We start from the raw sequence: 23,103 nt of genomic DNA, 5'->3' as shown, positions 1-23,103 counted from the left end.
ATCTTTAAAAGAGCAAAAAGGCTGATTATTTTCTAGTTCATCTCTTAGAGCTGTAGTTGCCAAAGTTTTTCATTTCAGGACTCCTTTACACTTTTTTAAAACTTCTTGAGAGCTCCAACAAGCTTTCATTTATATGAGTTATCTGTATCAATTGTGTGCCATACTAGAAATTGAAACTGAGAAATTTAAAAATATTTATTAATTAAATTAAAAAATAGTAACCTATTATGTATTACAAAAGGGTTTTCTAGTGAAAAATAATTATATTTTGCAAAACAAAAAAATTTATAAGGAGAGTAATGTTGTTTTATACTTTTGTTTAATATTTGGCTTGATAGAAGCACCTGGATTCTCAAATGAACTTTTGTATTCAATCTGTTATGATATACTCTTCTGGCTCAAATGTATAAAGTATATGAAGAAAATCTGACCTCACACAGGTAGTTGGAAAAGGCAGAAGTATTTTAACAGCTTTTTCAAACAATATTATTGATATACTTCACCAAAATTTGACACACGGTTGTTTCTTAAAAATTTAGTTGCAATAAAGAATGTAAAGCTGTGTCAGTGAAGTTATTGTCTTTTATTAAAGCCCATTGGTCTTAACTTACCCATGGATGTTTTTACTCAGTGTATGATTTTGTAACATCATGCATTGGTCAGTAAATTAGGCTGTCATCCAAATTTTGGCATGTTATACAATATCAAAAAAAAAATCACCTTTGTTAATATCACTACCAGTCTCATTAAAAAAGCCCCACTTATTGGGGAAGCTGTCAAGTTTATGGTGTTGGATAGAAATTTTGCAAAAGTCTAATTTTTACTTGAAAGCTAAAATTTTATCATTGGCAAACAAAGTGCTATCAGCTGTTTTCCTTGAAGAGACAAGCTCAGTTTGTTCATTTTCAAGAAAATATCTGTCAAATATCTAATTCCGAATAACCATAGTTTGTCCATTGCTTGTTCTTTAAAATTAAAATAGTTTCCCCAAGTTCAGGCGCCCTTCTGAACAGAGTCCTTTATGACTGCACAGGTCCCATACCTGTGAAACTGAGCCTAACCTTGTTTCCCCTGTAGGATTTTTCTCGTGACTTCTTTTCCTCTTTGCTGCTTAATTCATTGATAGATACTGGGAGAAAATGGAAAGATCCCAAGCTAATTTTGGGTGAAATTAGAAGCATTTTAAAATGCTTTACATTAAATAATTGTGTTTTAAATGTATTAATTGTATTGAATGGTTACCAGCAATCCATTTTGTAGCTACTGTAGTGATTTTTAAAGATAGACATTTTTACTTAATTTATTGAGCATTTCTCATTTAGAGCTTTTTTCCCTTTAGGAATTTTATCTGCTCCATCTCACCCCAAAAAAAGCCAAAACCCCTTCCCTATTAAGATAATTAAGAGCCATTAAGTGGAATTAAAAAATGTTTAAAATGTTTACATTCAATTTTGTATGTTAATGGAAGTATATTAATCTAACTATAAAATGTCTGTTAGATGATATTTTAAAATGGATTTGGGGTCTTATGCCAATATCAATAAGACTAGTTTTAGGTCCTCATCCCCCAATACCCTCAAAAAAAAAAAAAAAAAAGATCACCATGGGTAGTTTTAACAATATCCTATGAGTGGCTCATAGCTAATGTTCAGGACAATCTAATCCAATTTAACAGATTGTTTCAGTTTGATGGTACAAAATAAATAAATAACCTAGCAATATATTTAAAACTTTTTCTTCTTAAAACTCCACTTACTATTTTTTTAAGAGTTGAATTCTTTCTCTTTGTTATCCTCTACTTTGAGTACCTATTTTCTTTCTTTTCTTTTTTCTTTTCTTTTCTTTTCTTTTCTTTTCTTTTCTTTTCTTTTCTTTTCTTTTCTTTTCTTTCCTTTCCTTTCCTTTCCTTTCCTTTCCTTTCCTTTCCTCTTCTTCTCTTCTCTTCTCTTCTCTTCTCTTCTCTTCTCTTCTCTTCTCTTCTCTTCTCTTCTTTTTTCTCTTCTTGTCTTGTCTTGTCTTTTTGTTTTGTTTGTGTCCGAATAAAGATTTTGCCTTCAATCTTTTCCATCCACTTGTTCTACTTATGTTAAGACATTAGTGTCTAGTTTCCTTTGTCATCACGAAGTGTGATTTACTACTGATTGTGTTCCGAGGTTCAATGTGATTCAATAATCAACTACTAAAGCAAAATATCTGAGAGGATAGAGCTGTCTTTGGAAAGGGACTGAAAATGCCCCTGCTCCACAGATTTCAAATTGTGGGTGGGTTTCCCTTGATGAAAGCTGAAATGTCCATGTGAATATTTTATGGGGTTAGTGGTTACTATAGATTCGTGTATCATTTCTCACATAGAGAAGTGTCTCCTTTAAATAGTTGTCTCATTTTCTTCCCTACTGTATTTTTACTCTTATTATGAGTACCATGTTTTGTAGTCGTTTGAGAATAATATATTAATATCTTAGAATTTTTGTTTTTGTTTTTAATCTTATAAGTCCACTGGGTTGGCATGTATTTTTAAATTTTGGTCCAACAGATTTTTATTTTGGTTTTTGTCATTGAAAAACCTATAAAATATAAGCCATCAAGAAAAATAGGTTTTGTTACATATTTGTTCTAAGGCAGTCTTTTAGGGAGCATTTCATATGGTGAACAATACATTTTGCATAGGTCTGTCACACAGTTCAGCTGCCCAGGAGAATTTCTAAAGTTCATCCCTGATTTCTTGTTTCCTAACTTACCCACTTAGTCTTGGGGGTCAAATGTAGAATGAATAAGTGACTGCCTTATTCTGTTTAATATTTAATTATAGGTTTATGGTTATGTGTTGATACTATGAACTGCTACTTTATGGCACAACCAGGAGATATAATCTTACATGAATTGATCCATCTGGCCAGTTGTGAACAATTGTAACGATTATAATAGTCTGATATATACAATTATTCGAGTATTATTTAAAAATATCATCATGGTGGTAAAATTTCAAAGTGCAACTAAAATATGAGTAGGTAAAATACTGTTTGCCTTTTTAGAGCTTTTAAGGAAAGGGAAGAATCAGATACGTGGTTTGGGCTTTGTTCATTTATTTATGAGAAGGACGATTGAGTGTTGTCATCTTGAGCTCATGTGGTCCTATATCATAGGCTGACTTCTTTTTCAAGAGAACACTTAAAAAATTTCTCTGGCATCTAAAATATTTTCTATATTGAGACAATCTTCTATATTTAATTATTTTCCAGGCAAATTTACTTGGAAGCATTTCCTGTCTGGAATATATTTAATTATAATAGAGGGACAGTCACAATTCCATTCCTGATTGTGAAGTCTATTGATTAATGCTTCCGTTTATAAACATTGTCATTTTCTCTTAGAATGAAGATTATTCAACCATTATGAAAACCTACACATTTTGATATTTATTTGAAGACATTAGTTTTTTTGTTTGTTTGTTTGTTTTTTGAGAGGGAAAGAGTAGTGGGGAGGGGCAAAGAGAGAAGGGGAGAGAGAGTCTTAAGCAGGCACCACGCCCAGTGTGGAGCCCGACGTGGGGCTCAGTCCCAGAACCCTGAGATTATGACCTGAGCTTCAATCAAGAGTTGGACACTTAACCAACTGAGCCACCCAAGACATTGGATCTTAGAAGTGAGAGTACATTTGTTAAAAATTAAATACCTAAAGAGAAAATAGTCTTGAAAAGCAGATGGTGGCTTGTATTCCATGTTCTGCCTTTTGCACGATGTAGTGTGTGATAGGCGCTCAGCAGCATCTTGGTTGTTCTTTGGTGTCTTTGGATCAAACTCACAAAGTGAGCATTACTGAATATTTCTAGGAGCGGCATTATAGGTGTACCTACATTAGCAGTTCTACACGAGGATATCTGCACAAGGATCTTATCCCGGCCATCTACATAGTATTAAATAATGATTGCCCAAACCTTTTGTGCACCTGACTTTTTAGAATATCTTGAGAGGAATAAAATTTACCCATATTGAATCCTTATGATATATGCCAGTTGGCTAGGTATTATCTCATATATTTTGTCAATTAAACCTTATAGTTCTAAACACTTAGGTGATGGTGTCTCCACTGATAGGAGATAAGCATGCTAAGGTCAAAGAGTTACTGTACTCAGAGTCAAACCTAGACATCCATCTTTTCCATTCCTGATATTTAAAATTATTTATTTTGAAGAATGAACTTAGCGTATTTTGCTTTTATGTTACTTGAACTTTAAATTTTATCTGAAAGAGACATGTATCAAATAATTCAGCCAGTTTAGATGCCTGCTATTTAAGTACCTTTAAAAGACATAGGCTAGAGCATAGAATGCCCAATGTGAAAAATAATTACTAAATTACATTGGCAATGATAATAGGCTTTGGTTGATTCATCAGTATTTTTGTTGCAAGTATGTTTCCTTTTCAAACCATTTCTCTCATCAGTAAAGCACGGCATTTTTTCCCCCTCTTTAAGCTTTATAGTTTCATTCCAATACAGAAATGGGGTTTTACTGTTAAAGAGTGCCATTTTGTAGCAAAGATGACTATGTAATTAATGTATTTTAAAAGTTAGTTTCACTAATAAGTAACAAAAGCCAAATCTTGCTGAAAGATTTTTTGTAAATATGACTTTTTAATGAATCAAAACAACTTACAGTTGTCTGAAAGTAGTCACAGTTTTTAGAGATGAAAAAATAAAGTCATAAAATTGCTTCTGCACCAGAAAATATTGGAAGTTTTGGTAATATTTAAGAATATTGAAAACATATAGTAAGTAATTTCAAGGGATTTAAAAAACATTCTATGAAACTGATTATCTATTTATAATTTTTAATCAATTATTGCTAACATTAAGAAAATGATCTTTCACTTACCCTCTTCTAAATTTGGCAACTTTAAATTTACGAACTAAGGATGTTAAGAAAACCTCAAATCTATTGTCTAATTAGCACTATAATTTTTAAAAAGTAAGGGCATTTTAATATTTCCCCTCTAACTACCAAAATAAGGAAGACAGAAATCTCTGAATAAAGGGATAGTTACTACCAGGAAATCTTATTACAAGATAGATTTTTTTCCCATTCCATGGGTGTCTCTTTTTCTGTTCTATATCATATTATTCCTTTAATTCCCGTCTTGTTACCAGTTAATGTTTGGTAATAGCTGTGTTAGAGGGACACCTGGGTGGCTCAGTCAGTTAAGTGTCTGCCTTCGGCTCAGGTCATGATCCCAGGGACCTGGGATCTAGTTCCACATCGGCCTCCTTGCTCAGCAGGGAGGCTGCTTCTCCCTCTGCCTGCCCTGCCTGCCACTCCCCCTGCTTGTGCTCTCTTTCTGACAAATAAAATAAAACCTTAAAAAAAAATGGCTGTGTTAGATAACCTTAAGAATTTGAAAGAATTTTAGGAATCTCCCAAACCACTTAATACAATTTATTTTTCTCTATAGAAGCACTGACATTCAGCCTCTGCTGTAAGATTTTTAATTACAACTAGCACTGATATTTGCAAGATAGTCCTTACATAAGGTGTCAAAATTGTACCCTACTGCCTAGTACAAAGTAAGAGTTTAGTAAATCATAACAGTTTTTATTTATTATAGGGAAGGACTAATTATGAAGCAACTTTTCCTTATGTTTAGCTGAAATCTGCTTCTTTATAGTTCATGGTTCTAGATTTCTTCTAAAGCAACATAAATGAATATTCGTATTCCATTTTCATATAATGCTGCTTCAGATGAAGAGATCCTACTCCATTAAGCCTCTTTTCTGGGTTAAACATTCCTAACTTCTTGTACTTTCCTAAACACTTTATCGTCTAGGTTTTCTGCTCTTAATACTACAGTTACTCATTATTTCTCCTAAGTTATGATGTCTAGAACTGGTTGCTACCACTTACATAAGGTCCTGCAGTACCCTATAGTGCAGATTATAGTACAGCTTTGTCTTCCTTGCTCTGGACATTATATGTCTGATGATGTAAACCCATGATTATATGAGAGCAGTAAGGTATTGTGTATTGGCTCATATGGAGCTTTTAGTCAGCTCAATTTTATAGATAAGTCTTCCCAACTCCTCCTATCCCTGTGAATTGTTTTTCCAGCCCGATATCCCTTATATTGTAATTGTGCAAGTTGACATTTTGATAGTATGCATGTAGATGTTTATATTTATCCCTGTTAAATTTAAATTTTCTGGTTTTAGTGTACTCTTTTTGCCTTTCAAATTATTTAAAACACCTAATTTTGTCAGTAAACAAGTTGGACATCTTTTATGGTTATACAATTTTCCTGTTTCTGTTTTGTCATCTTAAAGCTGGTGTAATAATACTTCATAGGGTAGTTTTGAAAAAGTTTAAGTGGAATCACTTATGCATTCATTGTTTTTTTGAGTAATTACTGTGTGTTAAGCATAAGAAAGCATAATTTGTCATTAACAATATCAAATAAATAAAATGTATGGCCCCTGCCTTCAGCTAACTTACATTCCCGTTTGTGATCAATAGTCCCCTTTTTATTCAGTAAAAATGGAGAGATAATTAACAATTCATGTGCTCATGTAAATATATTAATAAGGGAATATGTTACATGCTAAATTAGTACTAAAGGTAATAATTGCTATTGAATTTGGAATGTTGCTTTGTGAAATACTGTAGTAGGGAGCCCACACTGAGTACGAGTGTAAAAGGACTTCACCTCTATAACTGAGTATTTCAAGATGAAGTCTGGTATTTTCTTAAAATAGGTTCCAGGAAATGGCTAACTGAACATAATAATAAAAAACAAATAAAAATAAAATTAAGACAACTACTGAATCACACACAAACAAATAGGTTCTAGGAAATGAAATAAGCTTTGTTAAATTAGCTATTAAAGTGTATTCATTTTTTGAATAAATGCATTGGAAAAGTCCCGTTCTTGATGTTGGAATTTCTCACTGACTTACAGGCTACTTTATTTTCTTTTTCTACATATGTCCCATCTCATGTTATCTTTTAATCTTTCTCTTCTAACGTGCATCATGTAAATATTAGGCATATTTATTATGGATAGGTTACTATGTTAATTTTCCAGTTATCAATCAAAGATATCACAAACAGTATGTTGTCAGGAACTTTTTTATTGAAGAAATAGCCTATAATAGTCACCAAAAAACTGCTAAAACTGATAAATGAATTCAACTAAAAGGTTACAAAATCAATCTACAGAAATTTGTTGCATTTCTATATACCAATAATGAAGCAGCAGAAAAAGAAGTTAAGGAAACAATCACATTTACAGTTGCACCAAAATAATAGGATACCTAGGAATAAACCTAGCCAAGGGGGTGAAAAACTTATACTCTGAAAACTGTGAAACACTGATGAAAGAAATTCAAGATGACACAAAGAAATGGAAAGACATTCCATGCTCGTGGATTGGAAGAACAAATACTGTTAAAACGTCTATACTACCCAAAGCAATCTACACATTCAGTGCAATACCTGTCAAAATACCAAAAGCATTTTTCACAGAACTAAAACAAACAATCCTAAAATTTGTATGGAATCACAAAAGACCCTGAATAGCCAAAGCAATCATGAAAAAGCAAAGCTGGAGGCATCAAAATTCTTGACTTCAGGTTATCTTACAAAACTGTGGTAATCAAAACAGTGTAGTACTGGCACAAAAATAAACACATAGGTCAATGGAACAGAACAGAAAAGCCAGAAATACTCCCACAATTATATGGTCAATTAATATTTGACAAAGCAGGAAAGAATATCCAGTGGGAAAAAGACAGTTTCTTCAACAAATGGTATTGGAAAACTGGACAGTAACATGCAAAAGAAAGAAACTGAGCCACTTTCTTACACCATATATAAAAATGAATTCAAAAGAGTGAAAGACCTAAATGTGAGACCTGAAACCATCAAAATCCTAGAAGATAACACAGTAACTTCTCTGACATCAGAGACTTTTTCCTAGATAGGTCCTCTGAGGCAAGGAAAACAAAAGCAAAAATAAACTATTAGGACTATCTCAAAATAAAAAGCTTCTGCACAGCAAAGGACTCAATCAACAAAACTAAAAGACAACCTACGGAATGAGAGAAGATATTTGCCAAGTGACATATCTAAAAAAGGTTAGTGTCCAAAATATATAAAGAACTTATAAAACTCAACATCTAAGAAATGAATAATCCCACTAAAAAATGGGTGGAAGACATGAACAGACATTTTCCCAAAGAAAACATACCTATGGCAACAAGCCCATGAAAAGATGTTCAATATTACTAATCATCAGGGAAATGCAAATCAACACTGCAATGAGATATCACCTTACACCTGTCAAGAATGTCTAAAATCAACAACACAAAAAACAACAGGTGTTAACAAGGATGTGGAGAAAGGGGAACCCTCATGCACTATGAGAATGACAATGCAAACTGGTGACAATGCAAACTGGTACAGCCACTCTGGAAAATAGTATGGAGGTTCCTCAGAAAGTTAAAAATAGAACTGCTTTGCGATCCAGCAATTGCACTACTGGGTATTTACCCAAAGAATACAAAAACACCAATTCAGAGGGATATATACATCCCTATGTTTATAACAGCATCATTTACAATAGCCAAGATATCGAAGCAGCCCAAGTGTCCATCAATTGATGAATGTATAAAGAAGTAGTGTGTATATACACATAATATATACAATGAAATATTATTCAGCCATCAAAAAATAAAATCTTGCCATTTGCAGTGACATGGATGGAGTTAGAAAGTATAATGCTAAGCGAAATAAGTCAGAGAAAGACAAATGCCATATGATTTCACTCATATGTGGAATTTAAAAATAAAACAAATAAGGATAGGGAAAAAGAGAGAGAGAGAGAGAGAGAAACCAAGAAACAGACTCTTAACTATAGAGAACAAACTGATGGTACTAGAGGGGATGTGGGATGAGGGGGTGGGTGAAATAGGTGGTGGGGATTTAGGAGTGTACTTGTCATAATGGGCACCAGGTGATTAAAATAAAAACGTGAAAAAGAGAAAAAAGAACTTAAGAAAAAAGAAAGAGCCTAAAGGTTTCTTTCGAACCTGTCTTTGAAGTATATCTGGGTGAAAGTTTTGGACTCTCAGTTAGGTCTTCCTGATTATAAGTGTTAATGGAAGCAACAGGTTCCTGATATTTGTGAAACCTGTATTTAAATTCAACTCAGATACTTGTTCAACAATTATTACGTGTCAGGCATTGTGTTGGTATCTTTCAGGTATTTCGTAAATTATTTTTAATAATGAACCCAGAGTACCATTTTTATTTGGTCAAAGTAGAAAAACAATAACATTGTCTATGAAAGCTTTAGGAGGATCTGCATGGAAGATGTGTCTGAGATATACCCAGGGATGGATAGAATAGATTATGTGAAATGTAGGATTGAGTTATGGCATAAAGGATCTTTAGATAATCAACTTTTTCTTTAAAATCATAGTACTAATGGGGGGGTATATTTGGGTTTAGGAAGAGAAGAAAAACTTCTGACCATACCTCCTACAATTTTGTGTTGGCTTAGTGCTTAATTTGTTTGGCGTATCTATAGAGAAAACAGCATTTTAAAATGTCATTTCTTTGGTGAACAATAACATATTAGAAATGAGATTTGTAAAATTTCTTGTTTCTAGATATCAGTAAATTCTTCTACCCTCTCCCACAGAATCTCTCCAAAACTCCATAGTTTTATCTCTCAGGTAGGGGGAAAAGGGAGGAAATCGATATATACTGGATAAGTGAAGTAATTGATATTAGAGACTTGGAGTTTAATTTGTATTCTTCCAAACTACCAAACCTGTAATTTTATAACCTTTATTTTTCTATGAAAGATGAATAAATTATTTTATTGCTTTCCTCGAGTTATAACCAAGCTTAATTAAAATATTTGTAAAGCACATTATAATCTATGGATAAACCATATAGGCATTATAAATAAATATTATCAATGAATAAATAATAATCCTAAATGTGGTTAATAATTACTGAGAAGAACAGTCCATTTTTTTCAGCTTCATGGTAATTAAAAAACAAACACAATAGGTGGAAAAATATGAATAAATACAGTGGCATTAAATTTAGCATGGAAAGGCCTTACATCAAGTAGTCTCCTGAACTATGAATATAATCTCTGTCTTTTGGATCATTGTTACTGATAATTTGGAAGTCATTACATGTTCTTGACATAGGACAACATGTTGTTAGTTGGTCCTTTTTCTAGCTGGATCTATTTAATGCTGTTTGCTAAATCTAGATGGTTAAGGAATGGAGCAAATAAAACTCAAATTAAGGCTACTTCAAGGTGAGTGTAAGTTCTTGTTTGTATAAAATCTGTAATATGGGATTCTCTTAAATCTTCAGTTTACATTTTATTTCTCAAGCAGTGTTTGGCATAATATAGCCTGGCATAATTGTGTTTCAATGCACAAGGTAGTAGGGATAGTAAAATTTCAGTATTACAGTCAAGAGTTTTAAGATATGTAGGTTGTAGGCATGGAGCCAGATTGTGAGAGAAATCACACCAAGTCTCAGCACAGAAAAGCGGCGGTGTCTGAGGATGTGTGATTTTCTGACATCACCCATCAGGTTTTCCCATTTAGTTTCCTTCTTGAGAGAAGTGACACATTTTCCCAGAGAGAGGCAAGCAGTGGCAAACCTTCACATGTAAGGTCAGCCACTATCAGCATGGGGGTAATTTAACTTAAACTTGGAGGAGAGTTTTTGTCACATGGACCTGTGGGACATGGGCTAGATGGATGGAAGTTGTAGAACTTGGTTATTTAGTTCTCGGGTTGCCATTAACTTTGTGTTTGTGTGTGTATGTGGTAAAATATACATATTTAAATGTATTATTTTTACCATTTTTAAGTGTATATTGGTATTAAGTACATTCCCATTGTTACAGAACCATTGCCACCACCCATCTCCAGAATTTTTTTATCCTCCCAATTTGAAACTCCATACTTATTACACAATAACTCCTTCTTACCCCTTCCCGAAGCCCCTGGCAGCTACCATTCTCCTTTTGGTCTATGAATTTGCATACTAGTCTAGGTACTTCCTATAAATGGAATCCTACAGTATTTGTCTTTTTGTGGCTGGATTGTTTCACTTAACATAATGTCTTTCAGGTATATTCTTGTAACTTGTAAGAATTTTATTTCTTTTAAAGACTGAGTAATATCCCATTGTAATATATACTACAGTTTGTTTATACATTCATTTATAGATGGACATTTGACTTGGATTGCTTCTACCTTTTGATACCATGTACTTTAAAAAAAAATATTTTTAGAGCAGTTTAGATTTACAACAAACTTGCAAGAAAGGTTCAGAGATTTCTCATACATCCCCTGCCCCCACACATGCATATCCTCCCTTATTATCAACATCACTCAGCGGAATGGTCCATTGTTAAACTCAGTATGAACCTACATTGACACATCACATTTACCCGAAGTCCATAGCTTACCTTACAGTTCTCTCTTGATGTTGTATGTTCAGTGGGTTTGGACAAATGTGTAAAGACATGTATCCATCATCATAATATCATACCAAGTATTTTCTTTGTTCTGAAAACCTTCTGTGTTCTACTATTCATCAGCCTGGCAACCACTGATCTTTTTATTGCTCCCATAGTTTTGCCTTTTCCAGAATGTCATATAGTTGGAATCATACAGTATTCAGCCTTTTCAGATTGGCTTCCTTCACTTAGTAATATGCATTTAAGTTTCCTCCATGTTTTACATGGTTTGATAGCTCATTTCTTTTTAGTGCTGAATAATACTCCATTGTCTTGATGTACTACCATTTATTTATCCATTCACCTACTGAAATTCATCTTACATGCTTCCAAGTTTTGGCAATTTTGAATAAAGGTGTTTTAAACATCTGTATGTAGTTTTTTGTGTAGACATAAGTTTTTATTTTTTATAAAGATTTTATTTATGTGAGAGAGAGAGCAGAGCAAGTGAGAGAGAGAGAGAGAGAGAGAGAGAGCACAAGCTGGGGGTAGGAGCAGAGGGAGAGGGAGAAGGAGACTTCCCATTGAGCAGGGAGCCTGATGTAGGGCTCAATCCCAGGACTCTGGGATCATGACCTGAGCTGAAGGCATGTGCTTGCTTAAACTACTGAGCCACCCAGGCACCCTGACAAAAGTCTTTAACTCCTTTGAGTAAATATCAAGGAGTGTGATTGCTGGATCACATGATAAATATGTTTATTTTCATAAGAAACCACCACACTGTCTTCCAAAGTGGCTGTACCATTTTGCCTTCCTACAGGCAATGAGTGAAGTTCCTCTTGTTCCACATCCTCACCAGCATTTGGTGGTGTTAGTGTCTTGAATTTTGACTATTCTAATAGGTTATGTGGTGGTATCTCACTCTTGTTTTAATTTGCATTTCCCTGATGACATATGATCTGGAGCATCTTTTCGTATGCTTATTTTCCATTTGTATATCTTCTTTGGTGAGGTGTCCTTTAAGGTCTTTGGCTCATTCATCAGGTTTTGTCTTACTCTTGAGTTTTAAGAGTTCTTTGTATATTTTGGATAAGAGTTCTTTATCAGATGTGTGTTTTGCAAGTATTTATTCCTGATCTGTGATTTGTCTTCTAATTTTCTTAATATTGTTTTTTACAGAGCAGAAGTTGTTCATTTTAATGAATTCTAGCTTAACAATTGATGTCTTTCATCGATTGTGTTTTGGTGTTTTATCTAAAAAGGTATCACCATACCCAGGGTTATTTAGGTTTTCTCCTGTTGTTTTGTAGGAGTTTTATAATTTTACATTTTACATTTAGGTGTGTGATAATTTCGAGTTAATTTTTGTGAAGGGTATAAAGTCTGTGTCAAGATTTATTTATTTATTGCATGTGAATGTCCACTTGTTCCAGTGCCATTTGTGGGAGAGACTATCTTTGCTGTATTATATTGCCCTTGCTCCTTTGTCAAAGATCAGTGCCATTTACTTTTAAATCATTCATTTGTTTATGGTAGAAAAGCATTTGCGATTTTGATAAGAGCTAGTTTACAAGATCAAACATGGTTTTGCTGATGTCCGTTCCTGATCACTGAAGATTTTATTCATTCAGAGAAGGTGAGAGCCTATGATGTGTACCATGCTAGGGGCTGCAAGTACAGTGGCATACACAAACATGATGCCAGCCATCACGGGGATTAAGTGCAGCAGGGGAAGTGGACGCTAACTATTTAAATAATCCTATGTTTAAATGTAAAATTAGAACTGTAATAAGCATTAGAGGGAAGTGATACACAATATCATGATAACTTTGAGGGCATTTCACTAGTAGTTTTTAGGGGTGGAGTAAGAATCAATCAGGAAAGGGAGGGTGAAGGAATGTTCTAGGTAGAGGAAACAATGTGTAGAAAGGCCTTTTTGCTCATTTAAGGAAACAAGAGCAGCCCAGGTGACCTGGAGGGCGTGAGTGTGGCATAACTCTTAAAAACATACAAATCTTGCAGACTGTAATAGGAATTTTAGTTTGTATGCTGAGAGCAATGGGAAGCCATTGGTGTGTTTTAATTGAAAAAAGGGCTCAGTAGATTAGGTTGAAATGACCAGATTTTAGTTTTTAAAAGATCTCAGGAGGAGTATGTTAAACGGATAGGGTGGGTGAGGTTAAAATTGAATCCAGATAGTTCGATGAAGAGACTTTTGCAATTTTTATGGCAAAAAGTAATAAGTGGGATGATAGCAGCAGAAATGAAGAGAAATTTAAGTTTGAGAAAAGGTAGATAATTTAATTAATGGGATATTGTGATGGGTTGGGCATGGAGAAAGGTGTTAAGGATAACTCGTAGATGTATAAATTATACAACAGGACCATAATGGTCCTTTATTGAAGAAGTGCTTGGGATGAGGAAATGGTGGAAGCCAAAACAGGTAATTCTTGAGAAATTTGGTTTTCAACTGGTTTAGTGTGAAGACATTAGACTGTAAGCCGTGGGAAAATGTAGGATCTAATGAAGGTTTTTGTTCTTTGTTTTGTTTTTTAGATGTGAGAGACCTGAACATATTTAAAAGCCAGTGCAGAGACCTGCTAGTTGTAGGGGGAGAGGTTGAATATATGTGGGAAAGAAAGGATAATGGATAATATAAGAAGGCTATGGAAGGGATATACTGGGGATGGGTGGGAGAGAAAGATCCAAAATAGTCATGGGCAGGGAGAAAGATCCAAAATAGTCATGTGGAGGGAATGGTTGCCTTTAGATAATGAGAGGGGAAAAGAAAAAAGAATAGTATGGGTGCAGTTTTAAGTAGACAAGAAACACAAATTAGCAAGCACTGACAATTCCAAAGTCAATTATTAAAGTTGCTAGATTTTCCTTATCTATTTTCTATCATGTATGGCATTTATAGACAGATTTGACTATGAGAAATTGACCAGTACTTCAGAGTTAAAATGTCCTTATTCTTTGTCAGCTATAATGCTGCCTCTCAAATAACCTGCTAACCCAGATGAAATTAAGAGTTTATGGTAGAATAACATATCCTTTTTAAATTTAAACTCTCTACCTCTAAAGTTTGAATTGTTTTTTTAAAATCGTGAGTGTGTTTATTTTGATATTATTTGCAATGTGCTCTGTGTGTGTATGGGTATTTGTGAAAATCACATCTTCTAAATTTATATAAAGCTTGTTAAATGTGCATTTTGTAAATTTTTGATAGATACTTGCTTCCTGTAGCACAGTAATGTTTTAGGGTGGGGAAGAGGTCATATCCATTCTCTTATCTTCAGATTGGTGAAAAATCATATTTTAGTTCAAAGCTGTTCAAGTAAGTCCTTGCTCCGTTTTCCCACCCTGTCTTCAGTGATATTATTTGGAGTCAGCAATCAATGGATTCCATCCCTCTGAGACTTGCTTAACCTACAGCCGCTGATATAATACAGGCAAGAGCTCGTTACTTTATCTGAATCGTCCATCGCTACCTTAATGAGTGAAATGGTTAAGTAGAGGAGGGGGCGAGTCTTAAGGAATGTGTGTACCATTTGAGCTGAATATTTCAGTGTATGTAGAGAGAGGGAGGGTGAGAGAGAAATCCACTTACATCACTAGAACTGCATTGAGTGTGAGCCTTGCAGGTTAAGAGACAGACTACAGTGTCTTGCTTTCTGCAGGAAGCAGCAATGCCGTTTGTTTCCTAAGAGGAATTTTTTATTTAGAAAAGGAAGCTTTCTCTCTACCCAGGAAATGGCTTTCCTTGTGCGTTGCTATGCCAACTGCCTGCAGCCATGGTCCTCCAAAGTAAGCACAATAATGTAATTATATTGGTGTATTGCATTCAGACTCATGATTCTCGAGATTGTGTGTGTGCATGTGCTGTGTTTCTGTTAGTGACTCTCTTGCTAGCAGTCATGCTTGTGTTGAGTGTGAGGGACAGACATCATTAAATTAAATGTCCATCAGTGTCATGCTGCTAAGATTAATTGTGCAAACTTGGTTAGTGGAGTGGGACAGAGATCACTGGTCACCACTCTGTCAGCATCATTAGCAGCTAGGAGGAGGTCCCGATTCACATGCTCTGCCCTGATTTTTTCTTTCTTTCTTTTCCTTTTTTCTTTTTTTCTTGGTTGGAGGGGTCCGTATGTGTGATTGCAAATGAAACAAGAGTATTAACAATGCTCGGCTGAATGCTAGAGACTGGTTCTTATACCACCCTGACTAATATAATTCTGTATTAAGCCTTTTTGAGGGGAGTCTGTGTGCAGTCAGCCATTTTAGCTTTTTTTTCTTCTTCTTCTTCTTCTTTTCTTTTGCCTCTTGTTCTTCAATCTCAGAAATGATCTTGTTCTCTTGGAAGACTGAGAGCTGTATAAGGTTTCCTCAGTCTTGTCATAGCCTAAGATGGTTAGAGTTTCAGTGTTATAAAAATGGAGACGAACACGGTTGTTCGGATTCCTTTTCTGGTCTACAAGTGTGAGGGGTTTTTTAAGCTTACCAGTAGTGACACTTTAAGCTGCAGCTTGGTTTCCTCCTCCCTCTTTTTTTTTTTTTCCTTTTTCTTTTTTCTTTTAATTTAATGCTGTAGAGGGTGACTTGCCATCCATGAGAGATTGGTACATGATGTGTAAATTCAGTTCAGCATATGTTTCTTCATTATGAAACCACTAGCAATCCCAGCTAACCATGGAGTTATGGGCCAGCAGGAGAAACATTCAGTAAGTATCGCAAATGCTGCTTGTGCTTCAACAGCACGTCATAGAGAATTGCTTTAAAACGGGAATTATTGCTGCTTCTGTTCAGGGAAAACAGATTTTTTAGAGGGTGTAATAGTCTGCTTGGAGGAGGGAGGGTAAGTTACGACTGGCTTGTGCTTCCAATTTTGTTGTAATTTTTTAAAAATTTTAAACAAGACCAACAATTCATTTAAGGCAAAATATTGGACAGTCAATTTTTATTGTCAGAAATTAGAACTTGACAATTCAGCTTTAACTTAATACTCAAATAGTTTTTTAAAAATGTTTTTTGTAGTTGAATTTAATGAGAGATCATGAAAAGGGTTATTGGGAACAGGCGTCTGTGGTAAGGAATTCACATGTAGGTTTGAGGGAGGAAGGGAGAGCTCTAGGTATTGATTTGGTAGTAAAACGTTTGGTCAGTGGGACTCATCTGACTTCTTAACATGCATTAATAGGTGATAAAAACAGAGAATAATTTTTTTTAATGCCACAAGTGTTGCTTCTTTATAATTGATCCCATGAGTCAGCTATGCATTTGTCATGCTGAAATCCCACAGGCAGCTACCGCTGTTTGTGGGAAACACTTTTCTATGGTTAACACCAAGTCTGAGCCTCCTGTTTCAGGAATGGGAGTTCTCACAGTGCTACTTTTATGTCACCATGTTGGAAGTTGTCTGCCATCACATTAATTCATATTTTTATGTCTATATATTTTTTAAATTCCCCAAATGAAAATGTATAAATTTAGGCGGCTTATATAGTAGTCTAAGTATTTTCGAATTGCCTATTTTTACACCCTAGCTTATAGCAAGTATTCTATTAGGGTATAGGAATTATCTTTTATGTATCCTAAAAAGGATAAGATGTTAAACTGCGAAAATGGAGATAGATCGCTAAGGCTTTGAAAATTTATAGAGAGGAGGCCATGAATTTAGAATATTTAGATGCTTAGGTCTATGGGTATAGTTTAGTTTTGTTCACCCTTATCAACAAAATTATAAATTAAATCCAAGAGATTTTCGTAGATGAAGTGACTCTTAAGGCACTATCTCACTTTTACAATGAACCACAAGATGTTCTTTGGGCAATATCTGAGGTGGAAACATGTTACGATGCTGTGCTTAGAGCCCAGCCCCTTCATAATGAGATCCTGATGGTACCTCACTAATTAAATCTCTTCGGGTCAGATCCAGGAAAAGACCGGCCTTATACTTAATTTCACTAATAGGAAAGGTTGTTATAGAAAAGTTCTACTGTAGTTTGATTTTCTTAACAGGGCCTTTGAAATTAAGCTCCTCTGTAGTCATGGTTTCTCCAGGTAAAAGTGAGAATATTACTTAAGACTACTTGAGGAACCTTAGAAGGAAAGTTTAAACAACAGGTTCCTTTTCTACCTTTGTCATATAACCTTTCTCCAAATGGAAGGAGGGGGTATTTTATTAGTAATATAATTTTAGTGAACAGAGAAAATTGTTAAAATTTTTTACGGGTGGTGGCGGGGGTGGGGGGAGTGTTACTAGATTTGTGACAACAAGAGCAGATGGGACAGATAACACCAAATAGTGCGTAAGCTCCAGCACCTAGTATACTATTCTGTAAGGATGTTTGTTTCCTGACAAGTGCTTTATGTATATATTTTACTGAAATTTAAGGTAACACTATGGCAGAAGTAACTGCAGCCACAAAATAGCCTTGAATCAAGCAATTTCTAAAAAAACATATGAGTGGTATTTCCCATGATAATTTACAAGTTGGACTACTAGAATTGGCCATCGTAGAGCAATGTGTGCGGCAGAGCTGGTAGCCTGTGGTGTCAAGATCTTGACCTGTACTTGTTGATGAGTTTTTTGGTTATCTAGACTTGGCTGTGTAATGAGTAGACCTTTAAGATTTTAATGATTTACAAGGAGTTGAATAGGAGAATAATTACTCTGGCTCTCACATAACAGGTGACTCAGTAAACTGTTGAGCAAAAATGAGTAAGAATGCCCCTCTTTTGACCTATGAGGCTTCATGAGAATAATGTCAGAGCTAATTTTAAATGAGTAAAATTTAGTAAATTCGCAAATACTTCCGTTTTTGCTTCTACAAAAGGTTGCGGCTTTTTAAGTGCCTTCACTTCTTTGACAATAGAAGACAGAAACTAAAAAGCAAAAATGTTAAATTGGGCGCTCTTAAAAGAGCTGTGGTTGGACACCAGTAGTAAACTCACTAATTATGCTTTGTCAGGATTTTTCAGATCTTCTGGGCTTTTATTCTTTATTTCTGGCTAACTCAGCGCATATCTCAGTTGCTGGCACATAGTAGGTGCACAATAAATACTGTTTAATTTTTCATTTAATTGTATTTTTTGGATTAATGAAGTCTTATTTAACCCTCTAAACTAGTAAATTTCATATATTTTATTACATCTCCTCCGCATCCCAGTTCTAGATAGTCAGTTGATAACTGTGAGATGAATACCTGTGTGTCACCAAAAATGTACCTGGCACAGGGCTATATCCTTATAGTCTGGTGCTTTCAGTTAGTCTTCAGAGGGATCTTCTGGTTTTGTGAATTTTGAAAATAAAATACATTTTAGAAATGTATGATAAAACTGCACTTTCCAAAAGACTACTGTTGAGCACTAGTTGTATGGACTGTGAAGAGATATTTCATGAAAAAATTTTTATGAGCCCAGTAAGTTGGGGAAAGCCTTAGGATGGCATTAAAGGTGTCATTACTCTCTTTACCAACTGTTTTTTTAACTTGCCTCTCCCCTTTTTGCCTGCCTCAGGTTATCTAATGGGAAGGATGTACCTTGAGCATTCTTTTAAAAATTCTGCACTATAGGATGAGTTTGAATCTTTGCAGATTTTTAAATTAATTACTTAAAATGAACCAACTCAATACTGTGAAACCAATAATCCCTTTTCCAGTTGTGCATTTTTTCTAGAAATTACTGGTATAGGTAGTGGGCTTTACTTACAGTAGATGAAACCTCAGGCATGATTGAATAATTTTAAAAAGTGGTGTACATAAGAAAACACTTTACTTAAATGTGTGGAATAAATCACAATAGCTGTCATTCATTGAGCACTTATTTTATGACAGGCACTGTATATTATCTGACTTAATTATTACAACAACCCTCTAAGGAAAGATGTATCATTGCCATTTTAGAGATAATGAAACTGAGGCTGAGCAGGATAAAAATAAATTTTTCCAAAGCCTAGTAAGTGGTGGAGCTGTCATTGGGAGCCAGGTTTGTCTGGTTTCATAGCCCTGCTTTAACCACAAACCTATACTACTTCTCCTTATGTAGCCAAATTTAGAATACATTAGGTGTGTAGACTGCCTAATTTTGAGAGCTGGTATTAATCAGTGGAATACATACTTGAAAACGATGCTTACTTTTCTCCTGCTACTCTTCTTTCTGGTGTTTGTGACAGTCTAAGCACTGTTAATATAAAAAAGCAACAATATCTTGATCAAAATTATTGTATAAAACTTTCATAAAGAAGTTTTATAAAGGTACTTATTGCCACGTGCAATTTTGGTGTTCTCTTTAGACTTGAGTTGGGGTGATCAGGAATAGATGCCATTTAGCTCAGCTCCTTCCTCTTTCTGCTTTTCTGTGTTTGGCCTTATCATACACATACTTTTTTACTTTTGCTGTTCAACTCTTTAAACATAACCTTCACGCCTCACCTTCCGCTGTTCCCTTTGTAACTTTTGACAGCCTGACCTCGGCCACTTGTGCTCCATTGGAAGCACTGAGTCTTGCTGTTTCTTCTACCCTGTTTGTGCTTTAATGAAGTTTGCATGTATCATGGAACCCAACTTGAATTTGTGACGACCTCTCTGAAGTCCGTACTGCTCATGGCTCGTTTGTAGCCATAAATATAAATTTCATTATTTCATTAGCCTTAACCAAGAAGGATATGATGTAGCTTAACCATATGTCTGAATCTCTATTGGTCACTAAGGCCCTCTATAATCTACTTTCTCTTCCTTGTCAACATATTTTTCCCCCAGTTGTGATTTTTTTATTTAGGACAAGATGATCTGATTACAGGCCCTTCAGATTCATTTTCTTTTCCTATTTCTCAGCATGCAATACTCTTTGCTTGACTTTCACTTGCTCCTTGTCTCTTCATATTCATCTCTGCTTTTTCTGAATAATGATTTAGTGGCACCTAATATATAATGCTTTATTTTATTTATTCTTATAACCAGTGCTTGTAAATTGGTTTATTTATAGTTAGATGAGAGATCGTATCTTGAATGAATTCTTGCTTTCTTTGTACCATGTATTAAGGATGTAGTTGCAATTCAGAATTGTCAACTGTTTAAAGTGCAGTACAGAAAAGAAGAATAATAGGAAGGAAGTATAGAATGGAAGAATAACATGTGAGGGTCCACGGCGGTAAAGGAGTAGAAGCATATGAGGAATCAGAAGGTTAGGAAAATCAATGAAATCGTCACTGTTGGAATGGATTATATTAGAGAGTAGGTCAATACAGGTGATGGGGAGGAAGATATTAGGATACCTGACAAATAATGACTATAATTTGAAGATCCAGCAAAGGACTGTGATCTCCTCTTCATCTCCACCTCCCAAAGCACTCCCTCTTTCTTTAACTAAAATAGATTTAAGAAAACTCAGTTTTTAAGAAATTGCTTTTTTTCCACCATCACAATTTGACCTTGTCTGTAAACACTGAGTGGAGTATCTCTTTAATATAATTTGATTGATACATTTTCCTTAGCAATGTAGAAAATAGCACTAAAATTAATTATAGATGTTAGGCTATGCGTCTTTTGGGTTAAGACTCCACCTTTTCTTTATCTGATCTTTTTTCTTTTCATCTATTATGACAGATACATTTCCTGAGATGAAATAAACTCATCTCTTGGGGAGGTTTTTCACTGTGCTAGCTAGCAAAGAAGCCTGAGAGGAAGCAATATCCTATTGTTTTATTCAAGGACAAGGTCATCTTGCCTTGGATTTGGGCCAAGAAACCCTAGCAACAAATAATAGATCTTTTTACCCTGTTAGAAGTGAAGAAATCTATTTTAGAAACTTGCAGTTTATTACATGCACTACTTATATGTGTGAGATTGAAAAAAGCTCTGTCTCATTGTGCAATATATTAAATAAAAATCCTTACTTTTAGTCAAGAGAAGAGCCATACTTCCCATCCTTGCTTTTAAATATTGTTTAATAATTTAACAATGGTCCATTTAAAAATAGACTATAAAAATTAAATCAATTAAGATTAGTGAAAAGAGAATGATCAACTTTAAAAAAAAGAAATGTTTAAAATGCATCATTAGAAGTTCAATTATTTCTTTTCCTTTAACTGTTTAACCATAGTGAGATCACTAATCATAGTTTTTCATTCTCATTTAAAAAATCATATTTTATATGCCCTGTAAATTTGGTCATGTAGCTATAAATATCCCTGAAATATAACCTGAAATTTCTTCAGTTGATTTCCTTGATTTTAGGTCTGACAACCCTCTTAAATATTTTATTCAGGTAATCTGTTTAAGAATCCCTCCAGAGTAATTGTGCAGTTTTCTTCATTTTCCTGTTTAATAATAGTCATGTAAAATTATTTTTATGTAATTTAAATCCCTAATGAAGTATGTTTTAGTGCTTTATGAACTTAGTAAAAAGAAAAAGAATACTTAGTACCATCACATCTTTGGCAGTCTTTTGTAAACTTTGAAAAACTTCGCCTATTTAGATCTAATGACCATTTTATCATTATTCACGTATCTTATTTGAATTATGGTTTGGTTATGAGCTTTTTTAAAAAAAGATATTTTACGAACAAAAGAACATGAGTGTCTGGATGTATATAGAGATACACCTGTGTGTGTGCGTACGTGTGTGTGTTTTAAAGGAAAGTTTGTAAATGTGTCCTTCAGGTCCCTGTCAATTTCCTTGTTCTAAGATCTTTCCCTCTCTCTGACTTTATTTTTCTTCAACATTAAGAAATGAAATTTATTTTTGGAGACCTGACATATGCTTGTGATTATTTCCATTTATGTTGTTAAAATGCCAGTGCTATTAGTACTGACATAGGAGTTACACAGGACTGGTTAAATATTGGGCCCGTTTTTTGGGAACACAGATAAGAACCATGTACAAAAGCATATAAGAGAACATAGATACACATTTATACTCCAAAGCACATAGAGAAGTGATACAACAGAATATGCTCACAAAAGCATTGTGCATCAAACAGGTAGTCCTCTTAAGCTCTTGGTCCCTGCCCTTGCCCTTTCTGTTAGTAGAGAAACGCCCTTGCCACCTAGGACTAGTCAGGTGTCAACCTCTGTCATTTCTTCTTATTAATTGAACCTGTAGCACAGGCTTTTTATGTTAGTTATGTTGTATTCTCTCTCTCTCTCTCATATATATATATTTAGTGTGTGTATATGATATATAATGGTTGATCTTAATTGTACGGTCTATTATATGTATCATATCTGCATAACTTACCAGTCAACCCCTTATCTATGTTTCTTTTGTATGTTAAGTCACTATATAAATATTCCCATGCCCTTCGAATCTCTTCATTCAGTATCAGTACACCAGATAACACTGCATGTTCATTATAAGGGCTGTTCTCAGAGATGTCTTAGTTATGGAGTAACCTTACATTTATTGAGTGATAAAGTGATAGCCTGAAAACACCTTTCAAACTAAAGTACATATTCTTTTTTTGTGAACTCTAGAGAAATACATTATTGGTTTATATATTGACTTGGATTGATTATTTTTTTTAAAGATTTTATTTATTTATTCGACAGAGATAGAGACAGCCAGTGAGAGAGGGAACACAAGCAGGGAGTGGGAGAGGAAGAAGCAGGCTCATAGC

The 23,103-nt window shown here is 34.5% G+C and overlaps 1 protein-coding gene across 16 annotated transcripts in view; it reads left to right on the top strand.

Moving 5' to 3' along the window:
- RAPGEF2 (Rap guanine nucleotide exchange factor 2) overlaps positions 1-23,103 on the top strand; it is a 231,490-nt gene that overhangs the window by 133,216 nt on the left and 75,171 nt on the right. For 2 of the 16 annotated variants that reach the window (XM_034661438.1, XM_034661437.1), the window contains exon 1: positions 15,342-16,207. The exons of 13 other annotated variants lie outside the window; for them this stretch is intronic. In XM_034661438.1, coding sequence (XP_034517329.1) covers positions 16,148-16,207 — 60 coding nt within the window. In that variant the 5' untranslated portion in view covers positions 15,342-16,147. Of the gene's footprint in view, positions 1-15,341; positions 16,208-23,103 lie in introns of those variants that run through there. One more of the 16 variants, XM_011228031.3, reaches the window with a different exon arrangement.

This window comes from Ailuropoda melanoleuca, chromosome 5 (assembly GCF_002007445.2).
Source record: "Ailuropoda melanoleuca isolate Jingjing chromosome 5, ASM200744v2, whole genome shotgun sequence".
Lineage (NCBI taxonomy): Eukaryota > Metazoa > Chordata > Mammalia > Carnivora > Ursidae > Ailuropoda > Ailuropoda melanoleuca.
Note: the sequence above shows the minus strand (reverse complement) of the source record. Positions and strands in the feature narration are given on the sequence as shown.